Source organism: Magallana gigas, chromosome 3, assembly GCF_963853765.1.
Source record: "Magallana gigas chromosome 3, xbMagGiga1.1, whole genome shotgun sequence".
NCBI lineage: Eukaryota > Metazoa > Mollusca > Bivalvia > Ostreida > Ostreidae > Magallana > Magallana gigas.
This window is the reverse complement of record NC_088855.1, coordinates 54753785-54780835: the sequence shown is the minus strand read 5'-3', so window position 1 is coordinate 54780835 and position 27051 is coordinate 54753785. Positions and strand designations below refer to the sequence as shown.

General features: G+C 34.2%; 3 protein-coding genes across 3 annotated transcripts; 2 read left to right on the top strand and 1 right to left on the bottom strand.

The window, feature by feature from the left end:
* The first annotated feature begins 535 nt into the window (after nucleotides 1-535).
* LOC117692504 (dnaJ homolog subfamily A member 2) lies at nucleotides 536-9154 on the top strand. The gene is made up of 10 exons (XM_034480458.2): nucleotides 536-690; nucleotides 2785-2844; nucleotides 2963-3068; nucleotides 3308-3440; nucleotides 4749-4829; nucleotides 5807-5940; nucleotides 6770-6912; nucleotides 7313-7511; nucleotides 7692-7819; nucleotides 7928-9154. Exons 1-10 carry the CDS (start codon nucleotides 622-624, stop codon nucleotides 8111-8113), a joined length of 1239 nt encoding a protein of 412 aa, XP_034336349.1. The 5' UTR covers nucleotides 536-621; the 3' UTR covers nucleotides 8114-9154.
* Nucleotides 9155-10854: 1700 nt separating this feature from the next.
* Nucleotides 10855-12745, bottom strand: LOC117692503 (acyl-coenzyme A diphosphatase NUDT19). Its single transcript, XM_034480457.2, has 3 exons — nucleotides 11987-12745; nucleotides 11567-11777; nucleotides 10855-11118 (listed from the first exon to the last, which is right to left on the bottom strand). The coding sequence occupies exons 1-3, from the start codon at nucleotides 12743-12745 to the stop codon at nucleotides 10907-10909; spliced, it is 1182 nt and encodes a 393-aa protein (XP_034336348.2). The 3' UTR covers nucleotides 10855-10906.
* Nucleotides 12746-12925: 180 nt separating this feature from the next.
* Nucleotides 12926-25963, top strand: LOC105324309 (xaa-Pro dipeptidase). Its single transcript, XM_066080415.1, has 16 exons — nucleotides 12926-13056; nucleotides 13137-13320; nucleotides 14199-14326; nucleotides 14455-14518; nucleotides 14641-14688; nucleotides 16060-16121; nucleotides 19518-19562; nucleotides 19703-19778; nucleotides 20649-20695; nucleotides 20886-20954; nucleotides 21117-21194; nucleotides 21701-21849; nucleotides 22545-22729; nucleotides 22959-23066; nucleotides 24046-24129; nucleotides 25138-25963. The coding sequence occupies exons 1-16, from the start codon at nucleotides 13037-13039 to the stop codon at nucleotides 25288-25290; spliced, it is 1500 nt and encodes a 499-aa protein (XP_065936487.1). The 5' UTR covers nucleotides 12926-13036; the 3' UTR covers nucleotides 25291-25963.
* The last annotated feature ends 1088 nt before the right edge of the window (nucleotides 25964-27051 follow it).

Sequence of the window (27051 nt, the reverse complement as noted above, 5' to 3'; positions counted from 1 at the left end):
CCCCCCCCCAAAAAAAAACAACAAACAAACAAAAAAAGAACTGTAGGTCGATTGCATTTTAAAACAATTTAACGCAGTTTTTTAAATTATAAAGTAACCTTGTGCATGAGTACGCATGAGCAAAAATTGTGACAGACAGTGATTAATTTATAGGTGTAGTTTATATCCACCCACAATATTGACCCGGGGCATCTGCGTCATGTGCAGGTATGACTCTCGTGGGGAACTCATTGTACGACATTTTAAGCATTAAGCTATGAATATGCCCCGTTTTGTTTTTTCGTTTTTTTTGTTTTGTTTTTTTTTTTTTTAGTTTTTTTTTTTTTTTTTTTTTTTTTTTTTTTGGTTGGTGGGAAAAAATATTTTTTTTTTTTTTTTTAGCGGGGATGGGATATTGGTAACTGTGGAACCCCAAGCCCTGGAACAAAAAAAAACCACAAACCGCCAAAATTTACATAACTGCAATTTGTGTTAAAGATTATTTTGTATAAAATAAATACTGTGGCCAAAAGCGCATTCGTTGTCACGAAACCCACTACGATACACGAGTTATCGTTCGTGGCCGCAAGGCGTCGCTCTTCTTTAACGTCACGTCTATTCTTGTGTAAAGACCTCGTGAAAATGGCAGACACAAAGCTCTATGACATTTTAGGCGTGAATAAGAATTCTTCTGAGGGAGAAATAAAGAAGGTAATACGCTCGTATATATAGATAAATATTTTCCGTTAAAAATAAGGGACTTATAACATGATTTAGGTCAACCGGCCCAAACACGCGGTGGAAGGAAGTTATGGTTCTTGGTACATACATTGCTAACAGGGTTTCTTTTCTAGAAGAATCTCACTTATTTTAAATGACGAAATAACTAAAATGAGAGAGACTTTTATGATCATTATTTTGTGCAATAAATTTTTGTCGCATGAAATGTAAACAACCAGGTAGGAGTGAATCCCAAACACGCCAAGCTTGAGCTGTGCCCTTGCTTTCATTTTGAGTATGGGGAAATCAGTAGAACAGTGTAATGGGTGTGTATTACTATTTGATTGTATTGCAACATGTTTATCATTTAAATGTGTCTAATATATGCTTAAAAGGGTTCTTATTGAAATCCTAATTGACATAAAAACGTCAGGTTTAGACTTGGTAACAGTTTCTTGGATATGTTTGAGATCAGCTGTTTGGGGAATTTTCTCTCTAAAGGAGTGGACAGTCATAGCCTTCCTCCTCTTTAATTGCAAACCTCAGCATTTCTATTGGTAAATGTGTTAATTTTGGAATCAATGATGTTTCAGACGTCAAATTTACTCAAGCCAACAGACAAATCTTACAGAATTACAGTCAACTCGTAACCATGCAAACTGACTCTTGCCCAAACAGACTTGTAATCAAATTGTCGAGTAAAAATGACTTCAATTATAATACTATGCCTTCCTTCAAAGATTGAGAAGAATTTATCAATTAGTCAAGCTAATTAATCATTTTTTTAAAGAAAGATTTCATGTAAACAGAAATTTTCTATCAAATGTTGATATGGGGACCTCTTTGGCAAACTTATAAGAGATGACACTATATTATCAAGAATTCTACATTCATTTATCTCATAATTTTTTTAATTATTGTAATTATATCAAAACCTAACCTTAACAGATTATCTTTTACATTTACAACCCAAGGATCATTGTTTACCACCGGACCAATGGATTATTAGTCTGTTTGGGTACGAGTTGGTTTGGGTACGACTTTACTAGACTCCATCTTACATTAGTGCATTAGTCTGCACAAGGAAATCACCACTAATTCTGATTTTTATAAATTTCAGTGTATTTACTTTCAATGTTTTCACAGTCAGACACTTATTTGCTTCAGACTTCCCACTTTGCAAGTGAAGTATGTACATGTGTGCTAAATTAATGTACAGTTGCCATTGTTACCTGTAAAGAAACCTCAACACATTACCTGGGCTGCGTTCAAGATCGTAGTGCTCAGCTAGTCTAGCCGCTAGGTCGTAGATATCTAGGTCTATTGAACGAACCACTAGGTTAGACACTAGGTCTCTGATTTGAAGTTGGAAACATTCAACTAAATACTAATTATTACATCGACATGATTTGTTAATTTCAAGCAGAAATATACATGTTAAAGTTCGTTATAACTTGTAGGATGAAAAAGACATCACTAAATTATTATATTTCATATTTGTAACAAAGTGGTAACTAAGGTGGCCATCTTGATTTTGATGCTTAGCATAAAATATTTAGGCTACTACATGTAATATCTACGGCTAGCGGCTAGGCTACCTTACCGTTCATGTACGTTGCAGCTACGATCTTGAACGCAGCTGTGGCTAGTGCAGGTTTTAAGAGAATTTTAGAAGCAGCTGTGCATAATAGTATCTAGTAAAATGTCTGAAAATTTTTTTGGTTAGGTATTGAATACCTGTATTTGTAAAGAATATGTGTTATAAGAAATTAGGTTCAAAAGCCCAATGAATAAAGTCGAAAACTAATGTAAATGTTGGCAAATTAATGTACAGTTGCCATTGTTTCCTTTAAGCAAACCACAACACTTAAACTGGCTGGTGCGGGTTTTCAAGAGACTGTGCATATAAATGTTTGAGAATTTTTTTGGTTTGGTATCTTATATTTTTAAAGAATGTTGTATCATAAGAAATTCAGTTTGATTCAATAACTTAAGTTAAAAACTAAGGTACATTTTTGCCAAGCATTTTTGTAGAGTTACTGCAGTTAATGACTTGCTATACTCCTTTCAAACATTCTTTTACAGGCCTACTACAAGTTGGCAAAAGAATATCATCCGGACAAGAACCCAGAAGCAGGAGAAAAGGTATCCACTACAAGTCATTTACAGAGATCAAATGCTGTGCTGTATTATTTTGACCAACCAAAATTTAGTAATCTAATTATTTTCAAAAATAAAACTCATAACTTTATTTTCTTCACAGTTTAAGGAAATAAGTTTTGCCTATGAGGTTTTATCCAATCCGGAGAAGAAGGAGACTTATGACAGATTTGGTCTTCAAGGCCTGAAAGAAGGGGGTGGGGGATCAGGTATAGAATGATTGCTATCATTGTAAAACATTATCTTTGTTTTTGAAAGAGTCCTAGGTATACAATGTTTGATCTATTAAAATGTAATGACTTTGAAAAGAAACTGATAATGCAAACTCTTGATGATGTGAACATGTTGCCTTAATGCAGGTACATGTATTTCATTTTACCTATTTAGTTTGAAATATCATATGGTAGTGTTTTATGGCATAGATAACTGATTATGTTTTGAATTGTAGGAGGTTTTCCTGGAGACATTTTTGGTGACCTCTTTGGTGGTATTTTTGGGGGCGGGGGAGGGCCATTTGGGATGGGGGGAATGGGCGGTCGGAGAGGTAGACGTAGAGGAGAGGATACCCATCACCCACTCAGGTAAATCACACCCTAGTTATAAATACTGTAGACATATTTTTTTCCATGGGGTCATAATTCCGCGGAATCACAATATCAAACTAATCCGCGGGTAAAAATTTACACGGATTCTTTGAATGAAAAAAAAATCATTTGAATAATTATTATTAGATTTAGTTCTGAGCGATTTTCATTACCTAGAATTTGTCCAACTTTGGACTTAAATTGTAAGAACTGTTCACAGTGAACAGTAATTATCGGTTGTGCACTGGTCGGTAGTCATTAGTTAGCCGTCAAGATGTTACGATGCTGGCTAAAATCGTCTTGTGAAACACCACATCTTTAATTAACTGTCAATTTATGGGTTCACAAATCGTTTAAATTATGAGTTGATCAGTTTTATCAATTAAAAGTCGGAGCACAAAGGGATCTGAAAATTGCAGTAAAAATACGGGTCTTAGCGTGTAGTTAATTGGGTCATTGAAAGACAGACCCGCTTGGGGCTATTTGTCGTCCAACACGTGCCGTTATCTCAAGCTGGGAGAAGTTTAAATTTCATGCAAGTAAATTTACAGAAAATTCAAATCTTTAGGAGATTAAATTATTTATTATGTGAATTCTCAATACAAATTTGTTTGACAGTTTTCATAGATAAAAACGATATACATTGGGTATACATATATGCAAGTGTTATATAATGTAGTAACTTCCGATTATCCTTATTCATGTAATGCAATTTCAAAATTTCATTCCAAAATGCACTTTAAGTACACTGGGCAAAAATTCTGCGGAAAATTTGTGCCCGCGTTCATAGCGTAAATTAATACCACGCGGACAAAAGTACGTCTACAGTAATCTGTTTTTGTGACATTTTTTTTAACTTTGAAGAATACCTGTTGGCAATAGCCTTGTTCTTGTCATTTAAAGTTAATAATTTCTTGTTTTTGAAACTATTTTTCTTGTTTAATATGAGACCTGCAAAATACAAATAGAATTGTTTGTTTGGAATTGCCTCCTTCCTCATAGAAATACCTCCCCCCTCCCCCCCCCCCCCCCAATATATAATTAGTTAAAATTCAAGTTTGAAAAAAACCCTCCCTCCCTTCTGTGTCCAGAAACCTCTAGGTGGCAAATCTAAGCAAATATTTTTTATTTTAGGATGGCCTGATCTTTGTTAAATTTATGTTTATTAGGAAACCTATTGAGTGTAAGTGAGTCAAGAATGAATTTAAAATTCTTTTTTTTTTTTTTGCTCATGTCCTTCATTTAGTGAAAGAATAATTTAGATTTTCAAGAAGATTATTAAATATTTTTTGTTTTAAATTTCAGAGTGTCTTTAGAGGACCTTTATAATGGGAAAACAGCCAAGTTACAACTAAGTAAAACAATTATCTGTTCCAAATGTAAAGGGTAAGTCCTCCTGTTCACTCATACGAATATTATACATATCCTCTGAATTAGGTTTTCTGTGCCCATACATGGCAGTGTTGAAAGTTGAGGCATTTTTATTTCAATATCCATACTTACCTGCATCAACTATTTGCAATGTGCCCGGGCTCCTACGAAACCCACATATTTTTTTACTTTTCCATGTTTGCTGACATTAGTAAGATTTTGACGTTGAACTGTATATGTATTTGAATCAGAGTGAAATTGTGATACAAACATTGAATAACATTGTATTGAGGATCATGTCAAAAGTCAGATTCAGTTTATCCATTAAACTGGGGCTTAGGCCAAATAAAAAAATACTCCTGTTTTCTGTTGCCCGACCAACCCTTATTTTACATTGTGACCCTAATAGATTTTATTTGATCATGTGTTGATCGGTAACTTTGCCAAAATTTCCCCAGAAAGAGAAGTTGAAGTTGTTCTGTCCTCTGAGTTCACAATTGTGTAAATTAAACTCAATGCAAAAGAATGATAGTAAACTTATTGAAAGACATTTTCACTGCTTGAATTAACCCTGTAGATTAATAACTCACGACAATCTTAGCTTCAGGGGGTTATAAATACAGGTGATGGAATTTTTTGGTCAGGTGACAGGAAACAGGGATATATTTTTTTTTGGCCATATTGACTAGAGACAAATGAGGCTTCAAGAAGTTTTTAATACCGAAAAAATCAGAGAGAACAAGACTACAGATGATAATGTTTGAGGCATCACTAAGATGTCTAGGATTTGGAAACATTTATCGTGTGCTGGTTTTCATATGCTAACACTAGAATTAAACTATCGGTGATTTAGATACAGACATTGTTGAGCCTTTAATTTTTTATACTTTCATATACATGAATAAATTTGAATGATGCATTGACCACTATTTTAGATATCTAAATTAAGTTATCAGTTTTAGTTTGTATCTAAATTTGATGCTATTTTACAGTGCTGGTGGTAAACCAGGAGCCATGCAGAAATGTAGGACATGTAATGGGCGCGGTCTGAAGATAACGATGCGACAGTTAGGACCAGGGATGGTGCAACAAATGCAGTCAGTGTGTCCAGACTGTCATGGAGAAGGTAGAGTGTCACGTTTTAAACAAACAAGGCTTACTAGAGCATTAGTATTACCCATCCTCCGGAAATTCAATTTTTATTTTGAGGGTCCTCGACACCCAGTGACTTAACTTTCTATGATAGCATATCACAACATGGTGATTTCAACCCACTGTTGAACTGTTTATATTGTCAAATTTAGATATCTATCTTCAGAGTCCTGCAGGTCCCAAGTTCATATAGCATGCAACAAGTTTTGAGGGGTATAATGTTGTTAACCCATCTGTCAGCCAGTCAGTCTTTCTTTTTGTCAGCGCACCTTCTCTTAAACCATTTCATGCACATTGTCTTGTGATACTTCCTAGGTATTTAGGACACAATGTGTAGAAATTCATATTACTAGGAAATTTTGATTCCATTAATTTTCTGGGAATTTTGGCCCTTGTGAACTTAGAATTTTGGCCATAAATTAAATTTAGTACATGTACAGGTAATGAAAATATTTGAATATTGTAAACTAAATTTATGATATTTTGAATGTTTAACTTAATAGAAACTCAATGTATTTGTTAATCTGTATGAAATTTAAAGTGGAGAGGTGAAATGTTACTTTGTATAAGATTTGTCTTTTTGTCCAATTTTCACTTAATTATGACCGTAGTTCGATCTCAAAATATGAATAATCATAAAATGGTACAAACCAATTTGTAAGATTATCTAATAAAGAACAATTACATGTGTTGCTCAAATGGTATGTTGTCATATTTATGTCATAGAAGGCCCTTTTTTATATGTTTGTTGACGATAATCTTTGTTATAATGATGATAAAGGAATTGTCCTTTGTGATTGCAGGTGAAATCATTAATGAGAAGGATAGGTGTAAAGAATGTAAGGGGAAAAAAGTTACAAATGAAACCAAGATATTGGAAGTCCATGTGGACAAAGGAATGAAAGATGGCCAAAGAATCACCTTTAGAGGGGAGGGAGATCAGCTGGTAAGTTGTCATCACAGATGAAGCAGTCTGATAAGACCCAGAATTAGATTTATAACACTCACTTTTGTCCAAGAATGATCATGTACATAAACACTCATTCATATTTTCAATGATCTGAATTTCTCAAATGAGGAATGAATGTTTCAAACGTAAAAATGAAAATGAAATTCATTTCTTTAATATGTACAGTCGGATGCATGTTTTGAACGTGTATATAAAAGTAGATTCTTTTTTCAATGGCATAACCTTTTTTTAATTTTATGGAAAATGCATTAAAACTTGCATTGATGTTACCTTTAACAAGTTAAGCATGGGATTGGGAACCTTAATTTAATTTTTATGCATAGTTCATTAACAACTTCTTTCTGTGTTTATGACCAAGTTTGCTTGTTTTTGTCAGCCGGACATAGAACCAGGGGATGTGATCATTATCCTGCAACAGAAGGAGCATGAACTGTTTACACGCAATGACAATGACTTATACTGTACAAACAACCTCTCTCTGACAGAGGCTTTGTGTGGTTTCCAGTTCACGTTAAAGCATCTAGACGGCAGAGATCTAGTGATAAATAGTCCGCCAGGAGTAGTCGTTAGTCCAGGTAAGTCAAAGCTTTGATTGTCAGAGATCAATGATCATGACCGGGACTCAAGTTCGACTTTTGCACTAAAACATTTCTGTAATCTTTAATTTTAAAAAAAGATGAGAAAATTGAATTTTTAAATTAATTTTTTTAACAAATACAGATGCATTACAATTTAATTTAAAATGTCTTTTTTAGGGTCAGTACGATGTGTTGTGGGGGAGGGAATGCCATTTTACAGGAATCCCTTTGAGAAGGGAAATCTCTTGGTTAGATTTGACATCACATTTCCACCAGAGAACTTTGCCCCTCCTGAAGACCTACAGGTATGACACCCATATTATTTTATAAAGTTGTACACTTCAGCGCATATTTTCATTGCCATTAACTTTAACTTGATTTTGGAAATTAAATTGTGGCAAATTTTTTGACAGAAACTAGAGAAACTGCTCCCACCAAGACCAAAAATAGAAATTCCAACAGGTGAAGATGTTGAGGAAGTGGATCTAGTGGAGTTTGATGAATCACGGAGTCAAGGAGCCCGGCGGGAAGCTTACGATGACGACGATGACGACGACCATCCTGGTCATGGACCCAGAGTGCAATGTGCACATCAATAACGACGGGATGTTTTAGGACAACTTTTTAATTTTCTGTTCAAGGGGGATCGTTTTATTGTTTTTTTCGAACAGTTTTTCGTTTTCAGAAAAGATTTTGATTTTAAATTAGGAGGGGTTAAGAACACTGAAAATGCATTTTATCAGAAAAAGGAAATATCATTAGCCCTTAATGCAGATAAAATTTCAAATGTTTCTAAATGTCTCCTTTTCATTGTAAAGGCTGATTTACCTCCCCTTTTGCTGAGCTTTCCATTGTACTATAGTTGTTGTATTGAATTTTGTGAGCATTGTTTTATTATCATAGACATTCTTTAAAATCAGATATTGAATGTTTCATTATCATAATATACTGACAATATACAAGTTACCCAGTCTTATTGTACAATAAATTCAGACCAATAATGGAATTCATTGGCCATCTGCAGACTGAACAATTTTCATACATCTATAGCAGCTCCTTCAAAAGACATTTGTACAATTTTACCATTATATGGTGCCTAGTAAACAGCAGTATGAAGTGAAATTGAAGTGAAGTTGCCTATTTACACTTGTATTTATTACCAAACTGTATAGTCCAACGTTATAAAGTAAACTTTGGTTAATGCTTTGAAGGCTGTGAATGGTACATCAATTCGAGGCATCTTTATATTAGATATTAAAGGAGATAACACCAACATTTTGTAAAATCAAAATTTCAAGGGGAAAGAACACTGAATCCCTGCTAATTATTGTTATATATTTGGATCTACTGATAATATACATAACATCTCCAATTAATTACTTTCCAAGAGTCTTGTCAAATTTGTTTTGTATCCAATAATTGAACAATGATGCATGTGCCTGTATTTTTTGTTTATAAATTTTTTTATCAGCCCACCTTAAACAGCCAAGAAATTGAGTGGGTTACATATGAATCGTTCTTTAGAACAGCTGAGAAGCACCACATTTCTATGTATGTCGTACATTGTACATTGTGACAATCCACAATGACAGTGTTGATAACTTTTAGAACAAAACAAATAAAAAAATTTTTTCTAACCATGTGCTGCATTTTTTTTATGTCTTTGATTACGGTAAAAGTCAAAAAAGGGTAAGTGTATGCTTAGGCAATAGAAAGTCAAATCACTTTTATATTTATATGGGAAAATACAAGGTGAGGCAGGATACAATTTGGTTGAACAATGATGTTAAAAAAAAAATTGGCATATTGTTTAGCATAACCTTCAACTAAGTCAAGGTCGTAACAAACCTCTGTAAAGTATTGTCCAGATAGTATAATTTTATTCTCTTTAGATCAATCCTACTTTGGCTTTACTGAAAGACTGCAGAGGATAAGGGTAGTGCAGTGACCTTGACCAAATTATCTTTGTTAATTGTCAAAGTCGTAGCAGACCTTGCCCGGACTCTTGTTTTCTTTGCATAGCAATATCAACTTAATACTGCACACGTAGAAGCAATATCAACTTTATACTGCACACGTAGAAGCAATATCAACTTTATACTGCACAAATAGGAGCAATATCAACTTTATACTGCACATGTAGAAGCAATATCAATTATATACTACACACATAGGAGCAATATCAACTTTATACTGCACACGTAGAAGCAATATCAACTTTATACCGCACACATAGAAGCAATATCAACTTTATTCTGCACACATAGGAGCAATATCAACTTTATATTGCACACATAGAAGCAATATCAACTTTATACTGCACACATAGGAGCATTATAAACTTTATACTGCACACGTAGAAGCAATATCAATGCTATACTACACACATAAGAGCAATATCAACTTTATACTGCACACATAGGAGCAATATCAACTTTATACTGCACACAGAGAAGCAATATCAACTTTATACTGCACACGTAGAAGCAGTATCAACTTTATACTGCACACAGAGAAGCAATATCAACTTTATACTGCACACGTAGAAGCAATATCAACTTTATACTGCACACGGAGAAGCAATATCAACTTTATACTGCACACGGAGAAGCAATATCAACTTTATACTGCACACGTAGAAGCAATATCAACTTTATACTGCACACGTAGAATCAAATATCAATGCTATACTACACACATAAGAGCAATATCAACTTAATACTGCACATGTAGAAGCAATATCAACTTTATACTGCACACGTAGAAGCAATATCAACTTTATACTTCACACGTAAAAGCAATATCAACTTTATACTGCACATATAGGAGCAATATCAACTTTATACTGCACAGGTAGAGTGCTTGTTGGGTGAGCTTGTGCAATGAGCTTAAAAAATATATCTTAATCTAATAAAGGGGACAAAGCATATAATCTGAAAAGCTTTTCATCCTAATATCCTTTATTATATATTTATATTTACGGTATATTTATAATTCTCAAGTCTGTACCAATAACTCATGGATCTTTTGATAACAAAATTTAAGGGAAATCTTCCCAGTTCATGTAGAACAGTAGAGTTTGTTGCAGATCTACGCATACCAAGTACATTTTATGATTTGCAAAACTTAAAATGCAATTTATCCAGCAGTGTGTGAATATAAATTGAGTGACGCGCGTTATAGTGTATTGGAATATATTTTGTCAATTGCACAACCAGGGATATGAATTTTTTTGGCTAATGGATTATAATATCTCCAAATTTTAGCTCCATACAATAAAATAGGTTTAATAGTATGATAAAAAAAACATGAATTGTGGTTTTGAGATGAGACTATAAAATAATGTGTTTAATACAAATTTATTATATTAATAAAAGTACATATAATTGGTATCACAGTTTGGGTTGGAGAGATTCAGGAAACGTCCGCTCAAAGTCGGGGATGACTTGACCATCCCCAGCAGACGTGTTGACCCAGTGGTGCCCAGCCACAACCATCCTGTTCATTAATGGATACCTTTTGGGAAGGTCTTCCAGGGAACATTTCAGGGTTAAGATTGGACTCTCACCAATTCTGTCCGGTTCCTCGGGGTATAATTCATCACCTTTAGTAAAAAAAAACAGCAACTCTGGTCAATATGTATTCATCACATGGAAATTCAGATGAAAGAGTTTTATTAAAATCTTAATTCGGGAATTTTTCAGGATTACTGGTAGTCCCATAACACTTATGTTGTCTGTTAAAATGTACACACTTAAAAAAATCTATATGGGTATTCCACCAAATACCGGTAAATGGCAAAATACCCTGTGCATTACTTCTTTCATTTGGGAAGACTTTCTTATTTTGCAAATCTACCATAGTAAAATAGGATAGCAGCAACAAATACCCATAACCAAGGCATTTATAGTAAAAATGGCAAACTAGTAAAATGTAAGCAGGCTGATTCAAAGTTATTGGCAACTAAAAGGTTCTCTCAAAAATCACAAAAACATCTTGTATATGATTAAAAGTTGGTCAACAGAGTTGTGAAAGTGAGAACGTAGGCTGACCTGGATACACAACAACGATACCATCCTCACACCCAACAACAACAGGAAAGTACTGTCTGACACGATGTTTGAGGGCCCTATCCCAGTTAAAACGATGAAGGTCCTCAACCTGTTGAAAGTGGAGGAGCCTGTGAACCTCATACACCTGGGGAGGGGCAAGAAGGCCCTTAGAACGGGAGTATTCGCTCAGCAGAGTGTCCGGGGCTATCCACTGGAGATGGAAAACATCACATAAAGGATAGAATAAAGCATGTACTGGCAGAACAATTCGTCCATAAATTACGTTTTTCCAAACCTTTGCATTTTATGCAAATTGCAAAATTGATATTTACAAATAATGGGCATTATTAAAAAGTATTTCATTTTCATCATCGTTGAAACATTTACTAGAAGCCATTTTTATTGGTTAAGTTTGTGTACCTTTAAATGCACAGTCTCATTGTTGTCGTGCATAGCCTCTGGAAGGTGGTCCACTACACACATGAAAAAGGCTGTGTCATATCGTCGCCTCGCTCCCTTCCCAGTACTTGATAGAGTCACTGGAGTCAACCAGTTCGTCCACTCGGACAAAGACCATACGTCTGGAATCACATTGAGAGTACGGCACATTTTTATGAACTCTAATGGGTTTTTATCCACACGTCTCCTCCACTCATCTGATACCTGAGTTTCCATGGGAACACTTGTACCCCAAACTGGCTTCCTGGGATAATCTGAGTTTAAGTGTGACTTGTCCTCAATACTTCTAGCAATAAGAACACCAGATTCTTCAAACGTTTCACGTATAGCACAGATCCTGAAAGCTAGCTCACTGGGAATGCGCTGGAACTCTTGGTCTCGTGTTCTGCTGAACATTGGGGGGCCAGTTCCAGCCGAAGTCAGATATTTAAGCAGCTCTTTGCTCTCTGATTCGCCAAATTTCTTGTAGAGGTCTAGCCATTCTGCCGAAAAGTCAGCGTCTTCCGCTATACCCCCAGGAAAAACATACACATTGGGCATGAACTTGCTTTTGGTTGACCTTTTCAGCATCAGCATCTTGTAGTTGTATTGCGATTGCTCTGCACCTGTACCTGCCAGCTGCAAGCCTCCGCCGTTTACACCATTCGGTATAAGTTTAGAAGTCTTTGCTACTACAAGCAACGTTGCTGCTTCTCGCCAATGCTTCAGTACAGCTGCCATTGTAGAAAAGTGATGATAAATCTGGATTTTGAACCTTTCGTTGTTTACACAGTTTGTATATAAAATCGAGGTCAATATGTTCTTTTGAGAAAACAGTAAACCATTTCAAGTTTGAGTTATACCGTGCGTGATCAACATACCTACACTTTAACTCAGATATGTTTAATCTTCTTTTATTGAAGGAATTATTTTTCTTGACTTATTTTCATTTTCACTTTTTACTTTCACTTTCTTTATTTTCAGTTTGTCATCTCAACGTCGCCGATTGGTCTTGTGATTGATCATTCAAACATGGCAGCCTATCGAGTCGAGTAAGAGAAAGTAGAATTTTTAAAGACCTTTATCCTTGTCATTCATGTTTAGATTAAGACTATTTACCTTTTTTTATCAGGCCTGCATTTTGCCGCGGGGAACACACCTTGAGAGTTCCTGCTGAACTATTCACGGAGAACAGAAAACGTCTGGCTGAAAGACTGAGAGCCACCAACAAAGTTCCAGCAAGGGCATATGTACTCCTCCAGGGTGGGGAATCAGAAACCAGGCACTGTTCAGATCATGAACCCATTTTTAGACAGGCAGGTTTAGTATTTTTAAATTAATTTAAATATGAATTTGAGCTGATCATAGACGTAGTTTTGAAGAAACAGACTTACGGTTTGAACTGAACTAAACTATTCAAGTGAACTCAGATCGCAATTGGGGATTCTCTAAAGGATAATATTGCCAGTGTCCACAATGCAGAAAAGACCTTTTTTTGTATTGTGGACTTCAGCATTGCGAGTTGTCCTCGGTGTTAAGTTTTTATCTAGTACAATGTAAGTAGTTTTGTATCATTTATCTGAAATGACAGAACTAGGAGTAAGTGGTGCATACTATAAACCGGTATATCTTCTACGACCTAGTCATAACCTAGCCTCTATACGATCTTGAATGCAGTATAGATATGGTGAAATGTAAAAGTCAAATGTGTAAACCAACTGTTTACTTAATTTAGACCAATAATTGAAATAAAGATGCATATATTATAACAGAAAAAATTACATAACCTGCTCCTATGAGTTTAACTGTATACAAGGAAATATTCCCTTCCGTTTTATTTTTGCCCCTTTAGCCCTCGATCATTGTCAGCATGCAGGCAAGTTTTAGACTGGTGAATTCAAATGTCTCAAATTTTCTCTCACATACAACTGTGTCAGGACGAATTGAAGACAGTGTGAAAGTGTTCACAAGTGTAGAGGGGCAAAAATAACAAAACATAAAAAAATTTCTGGTTTTTTTGCTGCATTGCCCATAAATTTTTGGTTTTAATGATTGCTCATGGTGCCATTTTGATAAAAGTGTAGTATAGAGACAGTTTGGTTGCAGAAAGTACCGGTATTCAACAAAGATAAAAGTTCAAAATATAAACATTTAATGAAAACATAATCTCAGAAAATAGATTTTCCGTCAACAGGAGTCGTACTTTCACTGGGCGTTTGGGGTGGAGGAACCTGATTTTTATGGTGCCATTGAGGTAGACACCGGGAGAGGAATTCTCTTCCCACCTAAACTTCCTGACGCCTATGCTGTTTGGATGGGAAAGTATGTTATGTTGTTTTCAAGTGATACATTAACAAAACATCTTAGTTGATGAATTGATTTTTTTTTTACACAATTTTGATTTTTTTTTTAACACATTGAACACTTTCCCAGTAAATCTTGATTTTTAGGTTGCTGGATGTAAAAGACTTTCAGGTCCGATATGGTGCGGATGAAGCATTTTGGGCAGAGGATGTAAGAATTTGATATCTCAATTAATTTTTCTTTTACATTTTGAAAAAAAACATCTGATACTTGTATAATTAACTTCAGGGTACAGAATCTGAATTTCTTTGTGTATTATATTTATTCCACAGTTAGCCAAGGTATTCAAAGAGAAGAAGGCATCCCTCCTCCTGACGTTAGTAAGTACTCATTCAGTGGCTGATTCTCAAACCAATGTCGGATTGAATGATTTACAACCAGTTTAAGATTATATTCATATTGCTTCATTTATCGTTTACAATATTTATTATTAATGCTTGATGGGGCATTTCCATTATTTGATGTAGGATTAAATTCAAAATGTTTATAATGTTTTTGTTAATTGTAAATAGTGTGGTGTTTGTAATCAGAATGTTTATTAAGTGTTTGCCTAGGAACACTTATTTGAAATCCCTTTCAAATAGAATAGAAAAATAGAATTAGAAATAATGAAAACACATCTTGGACAGTTTCAGACATTTCACTTCACAAATATCTAATGAAATGAAAAGCTGCAATTATTGAAGCAAAGAAATGCTCCACCACTACTCAAATTGGTAATATTACTCAAAGTATCAAGATTCTTGCGACCGGATTGGCGCTTGATAGGAATAGACAATTTCTCTTCACAACCTAATGTTGTTGTGGGGATGGATCCAAACATTTAGACATTTTACGTGCAATACCTTCATTGTGGATCTTTTGCATGCCGTCCTTCCCTAAGGTCTTGCTCATCAATTCGCCTGTAGATTTCAATCTTTTATTGATAATTATTACCTAGTCAAAGGGATTTTGTTGTTTTATAACAAATTAAACATTTTCGTCTCTTTTGTATGTGTATTCAGGTTTGAAAGTGATCTATTGAACTGCCGGTCAATAGACTGCGATCTATCAGACTTCCGGTCAATAGACTGTGATCTATTGGCCCGCTGGTCAATAGACTGCGATCTATTGGACCGGCAATGTATTTTAGAAAAAGTGAAATTATTACAAGATTAAAAGATAACTTTATTTTGTTTATTTTACTATTGTTCTTAAAATTTATCTTTTAGGTCATCTTGGTATTAATTAACAATGACCTGAATGCATAATGGTATGAAAACCTTCTGTAATTTATAATTGTGAACACAAAAAAATAAAAACGAAATTAGGTAATAAAACAATTATTTAATGCCTGAACAGTCAATAGACCCGAATTTTTCCCTTGGTGCAGGGAACAGCTCAATATGATCTATTGCCTTCGGCTGTTGGCCTCGGGCAATAGATCATCCTGAGCTGTTCCCTGCACCTCGTGAAAAATATTCGGGTCTATTGACTGCTCAAGCATTAAATAATTGTATAATATATCCCACCTCTCCTCTTTTCTTTCTTTTATCATGGTTATTGAGTTTATAATAAATTTATTTACAATGCTGGGTTTAGCATTTGAATTTGAAAATTTATGGATTATTGTGATTCTTATGTAATATTGTGGAATTTTTATCCTAATAATGATTCTAAATGTGATGTTTTCAATTGTATCTTTATTCTAGAGAGGGTTGAATACAGACAGTGGGAATTACTGCAGAGAGGCAGCTTTTGATGGAATCAGTGAGTAAGTATAATCAACCAATCAGGAATCAGTGAGTATAATCAACCAATCAGGAATCATTGAGTATAATCAACCAATCAGGAATCAATGAGTATAATCAACCAATCAGGAATCAGTAAGTTTAATCAACCAATCAGGAATCAGTGAGTAAATATAATCAATCAATTAGATAAACTTGGAAGTTTAGTAATTTTTGATGAATGAGTTAATTGCTACACACAAAGTTCTGAGTACTTTGTATAATTAAAAAAATCTGTTTCTTGATGCAATGGAAATAAACTGCAATCTAATGTGGTCTACATCATTATTAACTTAAAAGTTGAGGACCTAAAAACATTTTTATCAGTGTATGAAGAGTCCTTAGGATGCAAACACTATTTTTAGCTCACCGAGACGAAGTCAAGGGGAGCTTATGCTATACCCCCGGCGTCGGCGTTGGCGTACGGACCTGCTTAAAGTTTTTGTTGCAGGTCCTGTATCTAAGCTATTACTTGTCCTATCTTCACCAAACTTGCAAGGATGGTGCATCTGGACCTACTAATGGACTTGAAAGACTTGGACGCCGAATCTGGGTCCTAGATTTCAGATGCTGAAGGAGGTTAAGGTTTTTGGAGCAGGTTAAAGCTTTTGTTGCAGGTGCCCTTTGATTGCAATATCTAAGTTATTCCTTGTCCTAACTTCACCAAACTTGCATGGATGGTGTGTCATATGTTACTGATGCACCAGACAGGCTTGAGTGCTGAATCTGAGCTATATGTTTCAGATGCTGGAGGAGGTTAAGGTTTTTGGAGCAGGTTAAAGTTTTTGTTGCAGGTGCCCTTTGATAGCAATATCTAAGTTACTGCTGGTCCGTACTTCACCAATCTTGCAGGGATGGTGTGTCTTATGATACTGATGCTCCAGACAGGCTTGAATGCTGAATCTGAGCTATAGGTTTCGCATGCTGGAGGTGGTTAAGGTTTTAAGAACTGGTTTAAGTTTTTGTTTCAGGTGCCCTCTGATGGTAATATCTTAGTTACTACTGGTCCTTACTTCACCAAACTTGTATGGTTGGTGCGTCTTTTGATACTGATGCACCTGACAGGCTTGAATGCTGAATCTGAGACATAGGTTTCAGATGCTGGAGGAGGTTAAGGTTTTAAGAGCTGGTTTAAGTTTTTGAAATAGGTGCCCTCTTATGATGATATCTTTGTTATTACTTGTCCTAACTTTACTAGACTTCCATGGATGGTGCGTTTTATGATACTGATGCACCTGACAGGCTTGAATGCTGAGTCTGAGCCATAGGTTTCGGATGCTGGAAAAGGTTAAGTTTTTTTTAACAAGTCACATGTTACGTAGATAGTAGTACTATTTCAAACATTTTCAAATTGATTAAACTGTAATATGAATGAATCTCAGAGGAAGCTTCAGATGCAGAGCTTGATCTCCATTATCAAGGATGCTAAAAAATACTGGTCCTTACTTCACCAAACTTGTATGGTTGGTGCGTCTTTTGATACTGATGCACCTGACAGGCTTGAATGCTGAATCTGAGACATAGGTTTCGGATGCTGGAGGAGGTAAAGGTTTTAAGAGCTGGTTTAAGTTTTTGAAACAGGTGCCCTCTTATGATGATATCTTAGTTATTACTTGTCCTAACTTCACTAGACTTCCATGGATGGTGCGTTTTATGATACTGATGCACCTGACAGGCTTGAATGCTGAGTCTGAGCCATAGGTTTCGGATGCTGGATAAGGTTAAGTTTTTTTTAACAAGTCACATGTTACGTAGATAGTAGTACTATTTCAAACATTTTCAAATTGATTAAACTGTAATATGAATGAGTCTCAGAGGAAGCTTCAGATGCAGAGCTTGATCTCCATTATCAAGGATGCTAAAAAATATATCTTAGTTATTACAGGTCCTAACTTCACCAAATTTGAATGGATGGTGTGTCTTATAATACAGATGCACATGATAGGCATGGATGCTGAATCTGAGCCATAGGTTGTGGATGCTGGAGGAGGTTAAGGTTTTAATTGCTGGTGCCCTCTGCATGATGATGATATCTTAGTTATTTCTGGTCCTAACTTCACCAAACTTGCATGGGTGATGCGTCTTATGATACTGATGCACCTGACAGGCTTGAATGCTGAATCTGAGCCATAGGTTAAGGATGCTAGATGAGGTTTAGTTTGTTGGAACAGGTCACATGTTTAATAGATGATGGCTTGCATAGTTGATTTAACTGTATTATAAATGAAACGCAGAAGTTGCTTCAGATGCAGAGCCTGATCTCCATTATCAAGGATGCTAAAGAAATTTCCTACCTCACTTAAACCTGCTTGATAGAAAGATGAGGTTGTTGTTAAATGATATAACATGATTCCTATGATAAAGTATTGTATGATATGAAACACTATCAATTGTAAAAAGTTATATGATACAATATGATATTGTATCAATTTTTTTGATATTTTATGATATGATATTGTATCATGATATTGTTTTGTATAGTTTTGTACATTATGATACAACATTATATAATATTATATTGTATCATACGATATTGTATAATATGATATTGGTTTCTATAATTTACAATTATATCACGCGAAACTATATTATATGATATGGTAATATTATATATTTATTTATCATATCATACGATATTGTATAATATGATATTGGTTTATATGATATATTATTGTATCATATGATACAATATGTATAATATAAAATTGTATTATATAATATTTTACTTTATCACTTAATATTATATCATTTGATATGATACAATGTTATATCAAATTATATCGTATCATATGAAACAGTATCATATTATGTATCAAATATTATACAATATCATACAATACAATATAACATACTATATTATACAATATAATATCATATGTTTCATTGTTATGATGTATTATGTAATATGATATTGTATCATATAATACAATATTGTATTATATATAATGATGTTGTATTATGTGATCAAATACAATAAGGTTTAACACAATACAATGTCATTTCATATTTACATTATCATCTTTGTTAACTACAGTATTTTATTGTATTATATGATATATATTGTAAGTATGATAGGATGCAATATTTAATTTTATATTATTATATTGATTAACATATGAACATATGATTATCATATAATTTTTTAACAGATGATATATGATTTTGTGTCAAAACAGAATCCATGAATATCCAAGATCATAAAGTATGATTTTCATATAATATGATAAAGGTGGTCTCATAAGGGTGATGCCTCATCTCGGTGAGCTTTGTAATCTGTGATTACCTATGTTTCAATAGACATTTTGAATACATGTCATCCTCAATTTAGTTTTATTAAAGTAATATAATCTGCTATAAATCTATTTTATTTTTTTTTGCAGATTCAAAGTTGACAATGCAATTTTACATCCGGAAATTTCTGAATGGTATTCCATTATTTTATGACATTCTGTCATTTTGTTGTTATCTTGAGTAAATGGTACCTCAATCTGTTAGTGTTTTAAAAATCATTTGATAAGGATATCAAAAATTCTTCAAACTCTGCTTATTTTTCATTTGTTGACAGCCGGGTGTTTAAGACGGATCTGGAGCTAGAAGTAATGAGATTTTCTAACAAGATAAGCAGTGATGCTCACAAAGAGGTAAACTACATGTATACAAAAGTAGATAATTTAATAAGCGATTGCCAGATATTAAGGCCTTCTAAAATGTACTTTTTAGGCTGTTGAAAGTTACCGGTAATTCTGTTTTCAACGTAACCCTCGCGTGTAGGTTTAGGAGAAATTGTGTTTCAGAAAAAACAAACAAACCCTTATTTTAATTTGATCTTTCCAGTTTGATTTAACTAAAATACTGCAATCTGTAGAAACTGGAAATGTTTGTAGTATATTATGGACCATATAAATCTCTGAGTAAATGGGATAGTCAAAAAAGATTAGTGGCTTTAATACTCACGGTATTTGTATTGGCTAATATGAATGACTTATAATTAAAAATGTTGTTTGTTTTTATTTTATCGCTCTTCCTCTTAGGTTTGGTATTTGGAAGTGATGTTAAATGTAGAATTAAGTTTAGGCGGCCCTATATTCAAATAAATAAAATATCAAATGAATATTTGAAAATGATACCTACATGTACATTAATAGTTAAAATAATGCAAACACACAAAATAGATACACTGTCAAGAAATATTGTATAGAGGATTGATTTATGTTTATGATTTTTTTAGTGTATTAAATCCTCAATGCCATAGAAACTTTTCCCATTGCCTGTTTCCGGTAATAAATCTCAAAAATCCCCTATGAAAAATTCAGCTTGGGTATATATCGAAATCTGTACATGTTTGTGGTAGATTGGCTTGACCAAAAAACCCCATCAGTAGATTTTTTTATGTGTGGAAGCAGGAGGACATTAATATTGTTGATAATCACAATCTAATAACTGTTACAAAATTATGGAATCTAACATACTCCTTGTGATGAATTTTAATCCCTTTGTCCTTCTGATTGCAGGTTATGCAGTGTGTCAGACCAGGGATGTACGAGTACCAGATGGAGAGGTAAATCTGAATTATCAGTGGTATACCCAACTAATTACAACATGGAATACTCTCTCTCTCTCTCTCTCTCTCTCTGAGCCACTAAAGTGAAATATTTGCTTTCCTGAATGTTACCAACCCAGTGAAACCCTGCCAGCTAATGATGTTTTTTACTCTGCCAACGTATGATTCCATGTATTTCTGTTTGTAGCATCTTCAAACACTACTGTCAGTTCAATGGTGGAGTCAGACTTATGGCTTACACATGCATCTGTGGCAGGTACAATCGTATATTTGATGTCTTGATGTTGTTTTCATTTCCATCCAGTTCAGAGTTCATATCAAAAACCAATGCATGATAGTAAGGCAATTGTTCACCTGTGTTTAAAATTGATTATATGCTCTCGTAATCCCCTTACATAATATATGTGAACTGTTCCAGTGGAGATAATGGATCCGTCCTTCATTATGGACATGCAGGTGCCCCAAACTCCAAACAAGTACAGGATGGAGACATGTGGTTAGTATGCAGTGTCTGAGGGTGGGGTGTAGGATACTGAATAATTACAACAGGACCTTATAATTACCCTATACAATCATTAACATTAAGATGAATACAAATGTTATTATGAATAGATAACATGTAGCACATGTATGATTAAGAAATACCACTGTTTATTCTATATAGAAATTTAACATTAGTTCCTATGTAAGGCTATTTAAAGTATATTAAAAATTTAGACACTCAAAGTAAGACATCTTAAAGAATTGTTAATTTTACTTACTGGCATGTAAGTATACATTTTTGTGAAATTTGCCATTAAATTGTATGAAACAATTGCTATCTGCAAAAAGAACACAATATACATGTGAAACATGCAGTTCTTTTTAATTGGGACAACTTTTCTGGAAAAACCTGGAAGTTCCTTAGTAAGAGTATATATAATGTAGGTATGTTTAATAATGTAGGCCTTAACATGAAGTAAAAAAAAGAATGAAACCAGAAAACCGATTCTCTGTTTGCAGTCTTTTAGACATGGGAGGAGAGTATTACTGCTATGCCTCGGACATCACCTGCTCTTACCCAGCCAATGGGAAGTTCACCGATAAACAGCGAGGAATTTACGAAGCTGTATACAAATCTAGCAGGGCAGTGATGAAAGCCCTTAAACCTGGTGAGAAGTGGCAGTTTATATACTGTATACAGGGAAATATTTGCTCTGTTTTATTTTCACCCCTTATGCCCTTGGTCCTCAAGACTGGTCAAATTCAGTTGTCTTAAATTATCTTTCTTTTTATACAACTGAGTCTAGGCATTTTCCAGATGGGGTGAAACTGTTTGCAAGTGACTTTGTGTACAAGGATGAAAAATAAAACGGGGCCAAAATAACCGTGTATACAGTAATAAAATGATGCAATGGCTATATCTTTCTTAATCTCAAAGTGCAATCAACAAATGAATACCCTAAAATATCTAGGAACCATAATTTAATGTTAAATGGTTTTCAGTATTTATATGTGTGCATATAACACTGTCCATAGGTTTTGAAGTTGTTGATAATCAGTTTAACTGTTAATGGACTTTTTTTACTGGTAAGAAATTTTGCAATTTTACAGTTTTTCTGTAAACATGGACTCCATTAAAATATACATGTTGACAGAATGTGAAAAATGTATGTCTACAATATCACTCTGCTGTCAAGAAATACTAATATGCCAATCATAAGTTGATGTAGGACATTTGGCTTGTCAAACCAGCTAAGTGGTTCAGACATATTGATTTTACATCTCTTTTGACAAGTGTGACCTAAGCTGGGTCAGTATATGCAGCTAAGTGTTTCAGACATTGCTCTTTATTTTGGTTTGACAGGTGTGTCTTGGGTGGATATGCACCTGCTTGCTGACAAAGTCCACTTGGAGGAGCTGAAGAAATTGGGGCTCCTAAAGGGGGATGTGGAGGAGATGATGAAAGTGCGTCTAGGGGCTGTGTTCATGCCCCACGGTCTGGGGCACTTCATGGGGATCGACACCCACGATGTAGGCGGATACCCAGAGGTCTGTATTAGTGAAGAGGAAGTGTGACACAAAAAGTTTCATTTATTGAATAGATTGGATAAATAAATGAAAAAAGAATCATATAAGTAGGTTCAGTATTAACATAATAGGAAATTAAAACACATTTGAATATTGAAATTTTCTAATAAGTTCTTCATTCTATTAACAATATAGAGATGTGTAAAACATTTTCCAATGTAGTCTGCAGAGTATTGTATTTTTGATTCAGGGTGTAGAGAGAAGTGACAAACCCGGACTGAAGTCGCTGCGGACAGCCAGGGAGGTGAAACCACGGATGGTGCTGACCATAGAACCAGGGGTCTACTTCATAGACGTGGTGGGTAACTGGCGATAATTACAGGTGTCTAGGGCTAGAACCAAAAAAACAACCAGAGTTGTATCATATTAATCTTGTTTTAAGAAAGAGAGTATATAATTTTTAAGGTCTGCATTTTGTTTTAAGGTATATTTTGTTTAGGGCTAGGACTAAAAAAAAAGATAACCATACTAGTTGCATCATATTTTGTTTTAAGACAGAGAGTATTGAATTTATAAGGTCTGCATTTAAAATCAATATGGTCTGCATTTCATTTTAAACATATTTTGTGTAATATTTTTGCATTTTTAGCCAGGCTCTGCTGAAAGCAGAGTCCTAGCTGTAGGCAGGCAAATCGCCAATGTTACTATAAACAGCACAACTTCAGAAGTAAACAAAAAACCGAACAGCGTCAAAGTAAAAGATTCCGCTATACCAAATACACAAAGAGCCACGTTTTGTCAAAAGTGTTGGCATTTTGTTTCTTTTTTTTAATTTCGAGAGAATTGTCGATCTTTTTTTAGTTTTCTTATTAAAAACGTGTTTTAAAAACAAGACTATGCATTTTGGACACATACAATGCGCATGAATTTCCATGAACTACTTTGCTGCGCATTGAAGAAATGGGGATTGAATATATAACGCTTGTTGCAAAATTCAAGGCAGCAACTGTTGAACTTTTTTCTACTAGACAGACATATTTTTGTTTAAAGCCGCTTACAAAATTTGGTCGCTCTGTGACGCTTTGCCGACATTAAAAGCATGAGAGAGAGAGAGAGAGAGAGAGAGAGAGGAGAGAGAGAGAGAGAGAGAGAGAGAGAGAGAGATTTTCAGTCTTTACTACACAATATGCATAAAGACACACCAAAAAAGCCCGGCTTTCAGTACTTCTTTTTGCAATTTTTATGTTATGTTCACACTCAGTCTTTTTTCACAAGGTGCATCATACTGATTTTGCATTAAGACTAATTTCCTATTCCTATGTTATGTTCGCTTTCAGCTGCTGGATGCTGCCCTGAGAGATCCACAGCAGTCCCAGTTTATGTGCCGTGAGGTCATTGACCAGTATCGAGGATTCGGAGGGGTACACCTTAATTTTCATCATAAATCTTATTCTGTGGTTGAATACAATCATTTACATTCTTTATATGCACAAGACATACATCTTATAGCATAGGTTATTACATATAATTAAAAGCAATATTAAAGTTATGGTATGGTACATGTACATGTACATGTAAAGTACATTGACAAAGTATATAAAATAAAATTTTACTAACAGGCGAAAAAAACCCAGAGAATTTTTCTTAATTATCATGAATATTGAAAGCTAGATAGAGATACTTCCCCAAATTACACAGTTCTTTAAAATTTTGAACACTTAATAATTGTATAAATTTGTATACAGAAGGTTTTTTCCAATAATATTTCTTAATATATTTTACTCGGATTTCTCTATACTGTCGACATTGCAAAACAAAATGGAATTCATCTTCAATATCTGAACAAAATTTACATAAGTGTCTTTCCTTTGGTACATTAGTGTGTCGTCCACTTTCAATGTACAATCAGTCTACCGTACATGTTTCTATAGGCATTATTTCTCAATTAACTGAGCTGGGATTATTTGTGCAATTTCACAAGCATTTATGATAGTGTCTCTTCTTAAAAGAGGCTCAAACTGTGTTGTACTCTATCTTATTGTAGCATTTGTTTGCAAGATTTGTTTTTAATAAGATGTTTAAAAAAAAAAACTTGCAAAAAATATACAGTTTGTTGCTATTCAAGTTCTAATATTCAGTTGTCTTAGGGAGTATTTTATACGTTATTCAGTAAATACACAGATAAATATGTTTCCCATGGAAGAGGATCCAAGTAAAATTTACTTTGCATGATTTGAAAATATTATACCATAAATATATATTACATAAAATATGCTTGACATGAATTTCAAAACAAAAATTTCTCAAGTGAAATACATACAAGTGCTTTCTTCATGGGTATCTCATGCAGGAAATTTCATGAATTTTTTTCCCCATTTCTCTGCCAATCAATGCTTCCTGTTTATATAACATGGTGTTTGCCCTGACAGGTTCGTATTGAGGATGACGTCGCAGTGACGGATGACGGAATGGAACTACTGACCTGTGTACCACGGACCGTGGAGGAAATCGAGGCGTGGATGGCCGAAGGAAGACAGCGCCCCCAAGTGCCTCTTCCCCAGGACTGTGTCAAATCAGGATAATTCATCTGACTTTTCTCCGCTTAGAGTCACAACGAACAGAATTTTGAACTTTTTGGACAGATGGGGTATATATTCTGTTAAATATTACTCCAGTATTGAAAGGGAAGGATTCTTATGTTTAATGTGATTAAATTAACTCTTCGCTGTGCATACAACGGTATATCATGATTCTTTGATTTTTTTTTAAATATTTGTTTAGTGACTACAATTCTGCACATAAATATTTTGTTCATTCAATCATCCAGTTTCATGCTGTAGAAAAATGACTAAGTATTACTATTGAAAGTATTACTAAACATCAGCTGCATTATGTAGCTCAGGAAAAAGTACTTTAATATATGACACTTTACTCTCATTTGTACTGATCATAAAATAGGACAAGTTGTGTTTCGGTAATTTTTCTGTGATAAATCATTATCTGATGACCAAGTTGTTGTATATCCCATGTGTAATAATGCCTTTTATTTTTCTGTAAGTGCCATATATATTATATCCAGACGACTCGTTACTCTAAATGATTATTGCATGTTTTTAATTAAACAAACAAAAATCGAATGAGAAATATATATCATAATATATTAGAACAGATTTGTGTTGGTTGTATCATGGAGTCACATCATATGTCTCAATAAAATTAGAAAACAATTTACATTAAAGACAATTTGTAACTATCTTTTAGGACATTGTTATATTTTTCTTGTTGACAAATATATTCTGTGGAACAATTTAATGGAAAAAATCAGGTCCAAATCAGACTTCAGAATTTCCTCTGGTCTGATACATATAAATAAAGTGCCTCATTCAGGAGCAATATGACTTTTCAATATTACCGGTAATATCAATGAGGTTTGGTCAATTGGATGTGCATATTTTAAATACTTGTATAATACACATGTACTTGCAGCATTTTACTATACAGAACAGTAAAGGGTGAATTAGTTTACAAATAGATACATAATAGATACATATTGCGTAAGATAGGAAGAACACATGTATTTCAAACAAACAATGTACATGTCAAGGAACAAAATGTGCTACTGCAATGCCGTGATATGATATACTTGTATCTGTATTGCTAATTAAATAAATACTGATATTGATGAATTAAAAGTTACATTGCTTTAAGTATTATTTTTCTCAGAACCAGTCTAAACTGTTATGAGCACCTTTGGCCATATGGAACAAATGGAAATTGACAACAACAGATAAATATCTTCAATACAAAAACAGATTTATATAAATTTTAGAGAAAACATGTACTGATCAGGCAAGTCTGTAAACCCATGCATTCGAATAGCAGCCTCAATTCGAGGTTTCTAAATAGGTAGGGGATAAAATGTAAAACATGTATTGAGCATTATCAATTTTCTTTTACGGTTGTATGAGAATTAAAAAAAAAGATTATTAGTCTACTTTGGCTAAAGCTGGGTTTTTTTAAATAATAAACATTGATGGATAACCTATGCATCTTTGCCCCACTGACTCGGTAGACCACTGTCGCCTGTCGTTAAAATATTTTTTAATAACAAATTTTCCCCGTTACTAATAACTATACTGCAGTAGTACAGGGGTAGATTTTATTATTAGAAGAAATATTGCGGTGAACCTCTGTATAGAGAGACTCCTGACGGAATGCATAAAGAATTCCTCTCTCCCTGAATAACACTAAATAACAATGACAAGTATTAAACAATGGCTCGCTGTCGCCTGACATGATTTACAGTAAATATACATCCATTAAGTATGATTCCATCTAGTCTT

Excerpts from the sequence above, each read along its gene's own strand:
- LOC105324309 (XM_066080415.1), top strand. The coding sequence starts at position 13,037 with ATGGCAGCCTATCGAGTCGA. Across the intron at positions 19,779-20,648 it reads GCAGTGATGCTCACAAAGAG|GTTATGCAGTGTGTCAGACC; the intron begins GTAAACTACATG and ends TTCTGATTGCAG. Across the intron at positions 20,696-20,885 it reads TACGAGTACCAGATGGAGAG|CATCTTCAAACACTACTGTC; the intron begins GTAAATCTGAAT and ends TTCTGTTTGTAG.
- LOC117692503 (XM_034480457.2), bottom strand. The coding sequence starts at position 12,745 with ATGGCAGCTGTACTGAAGCATTGGCGAGAAGCAGCAACGTTGCTTGTA. Across the intron at positions 11,778-11,986 it reads ATGAGACTGTGCATTTAAAG|TGGATAGCCCCGGACACTCT; the intron begins GTACACAAACTT and ends TTCCATCTCCAG. Across the intron at positions 11,119-11,566 it reads TATCGTTGTTGTGTATCCAG|GTGATGAATTATACCCCGAG; the intron begins GTCAGCCTACGT and ends TTTTTACTAAAG.
- LOC117692504 (XM_034480458.2), top strand. The coding sequence starts at position 622 with ATGGCAGACACAAAGCTCTATGACATTTTAGGCGTGAATAAGAATTCT. Across the intron at positions 2,845-2,962 it reads ACCCAGAAGCAGGAGAAAAG|TTTAAGGAAATAAGTTTTGC; the intron begins GTATCCACTACA and ends TTTTCTTCACAG. Across the intron at positions 7,820-7,927 it reads CCCCTCCTGAAGACCTACAG|AAACTAGAGAAACTGCTCCC; the intron begins GTATGACACCCA and ends ATTTTTTGACAG.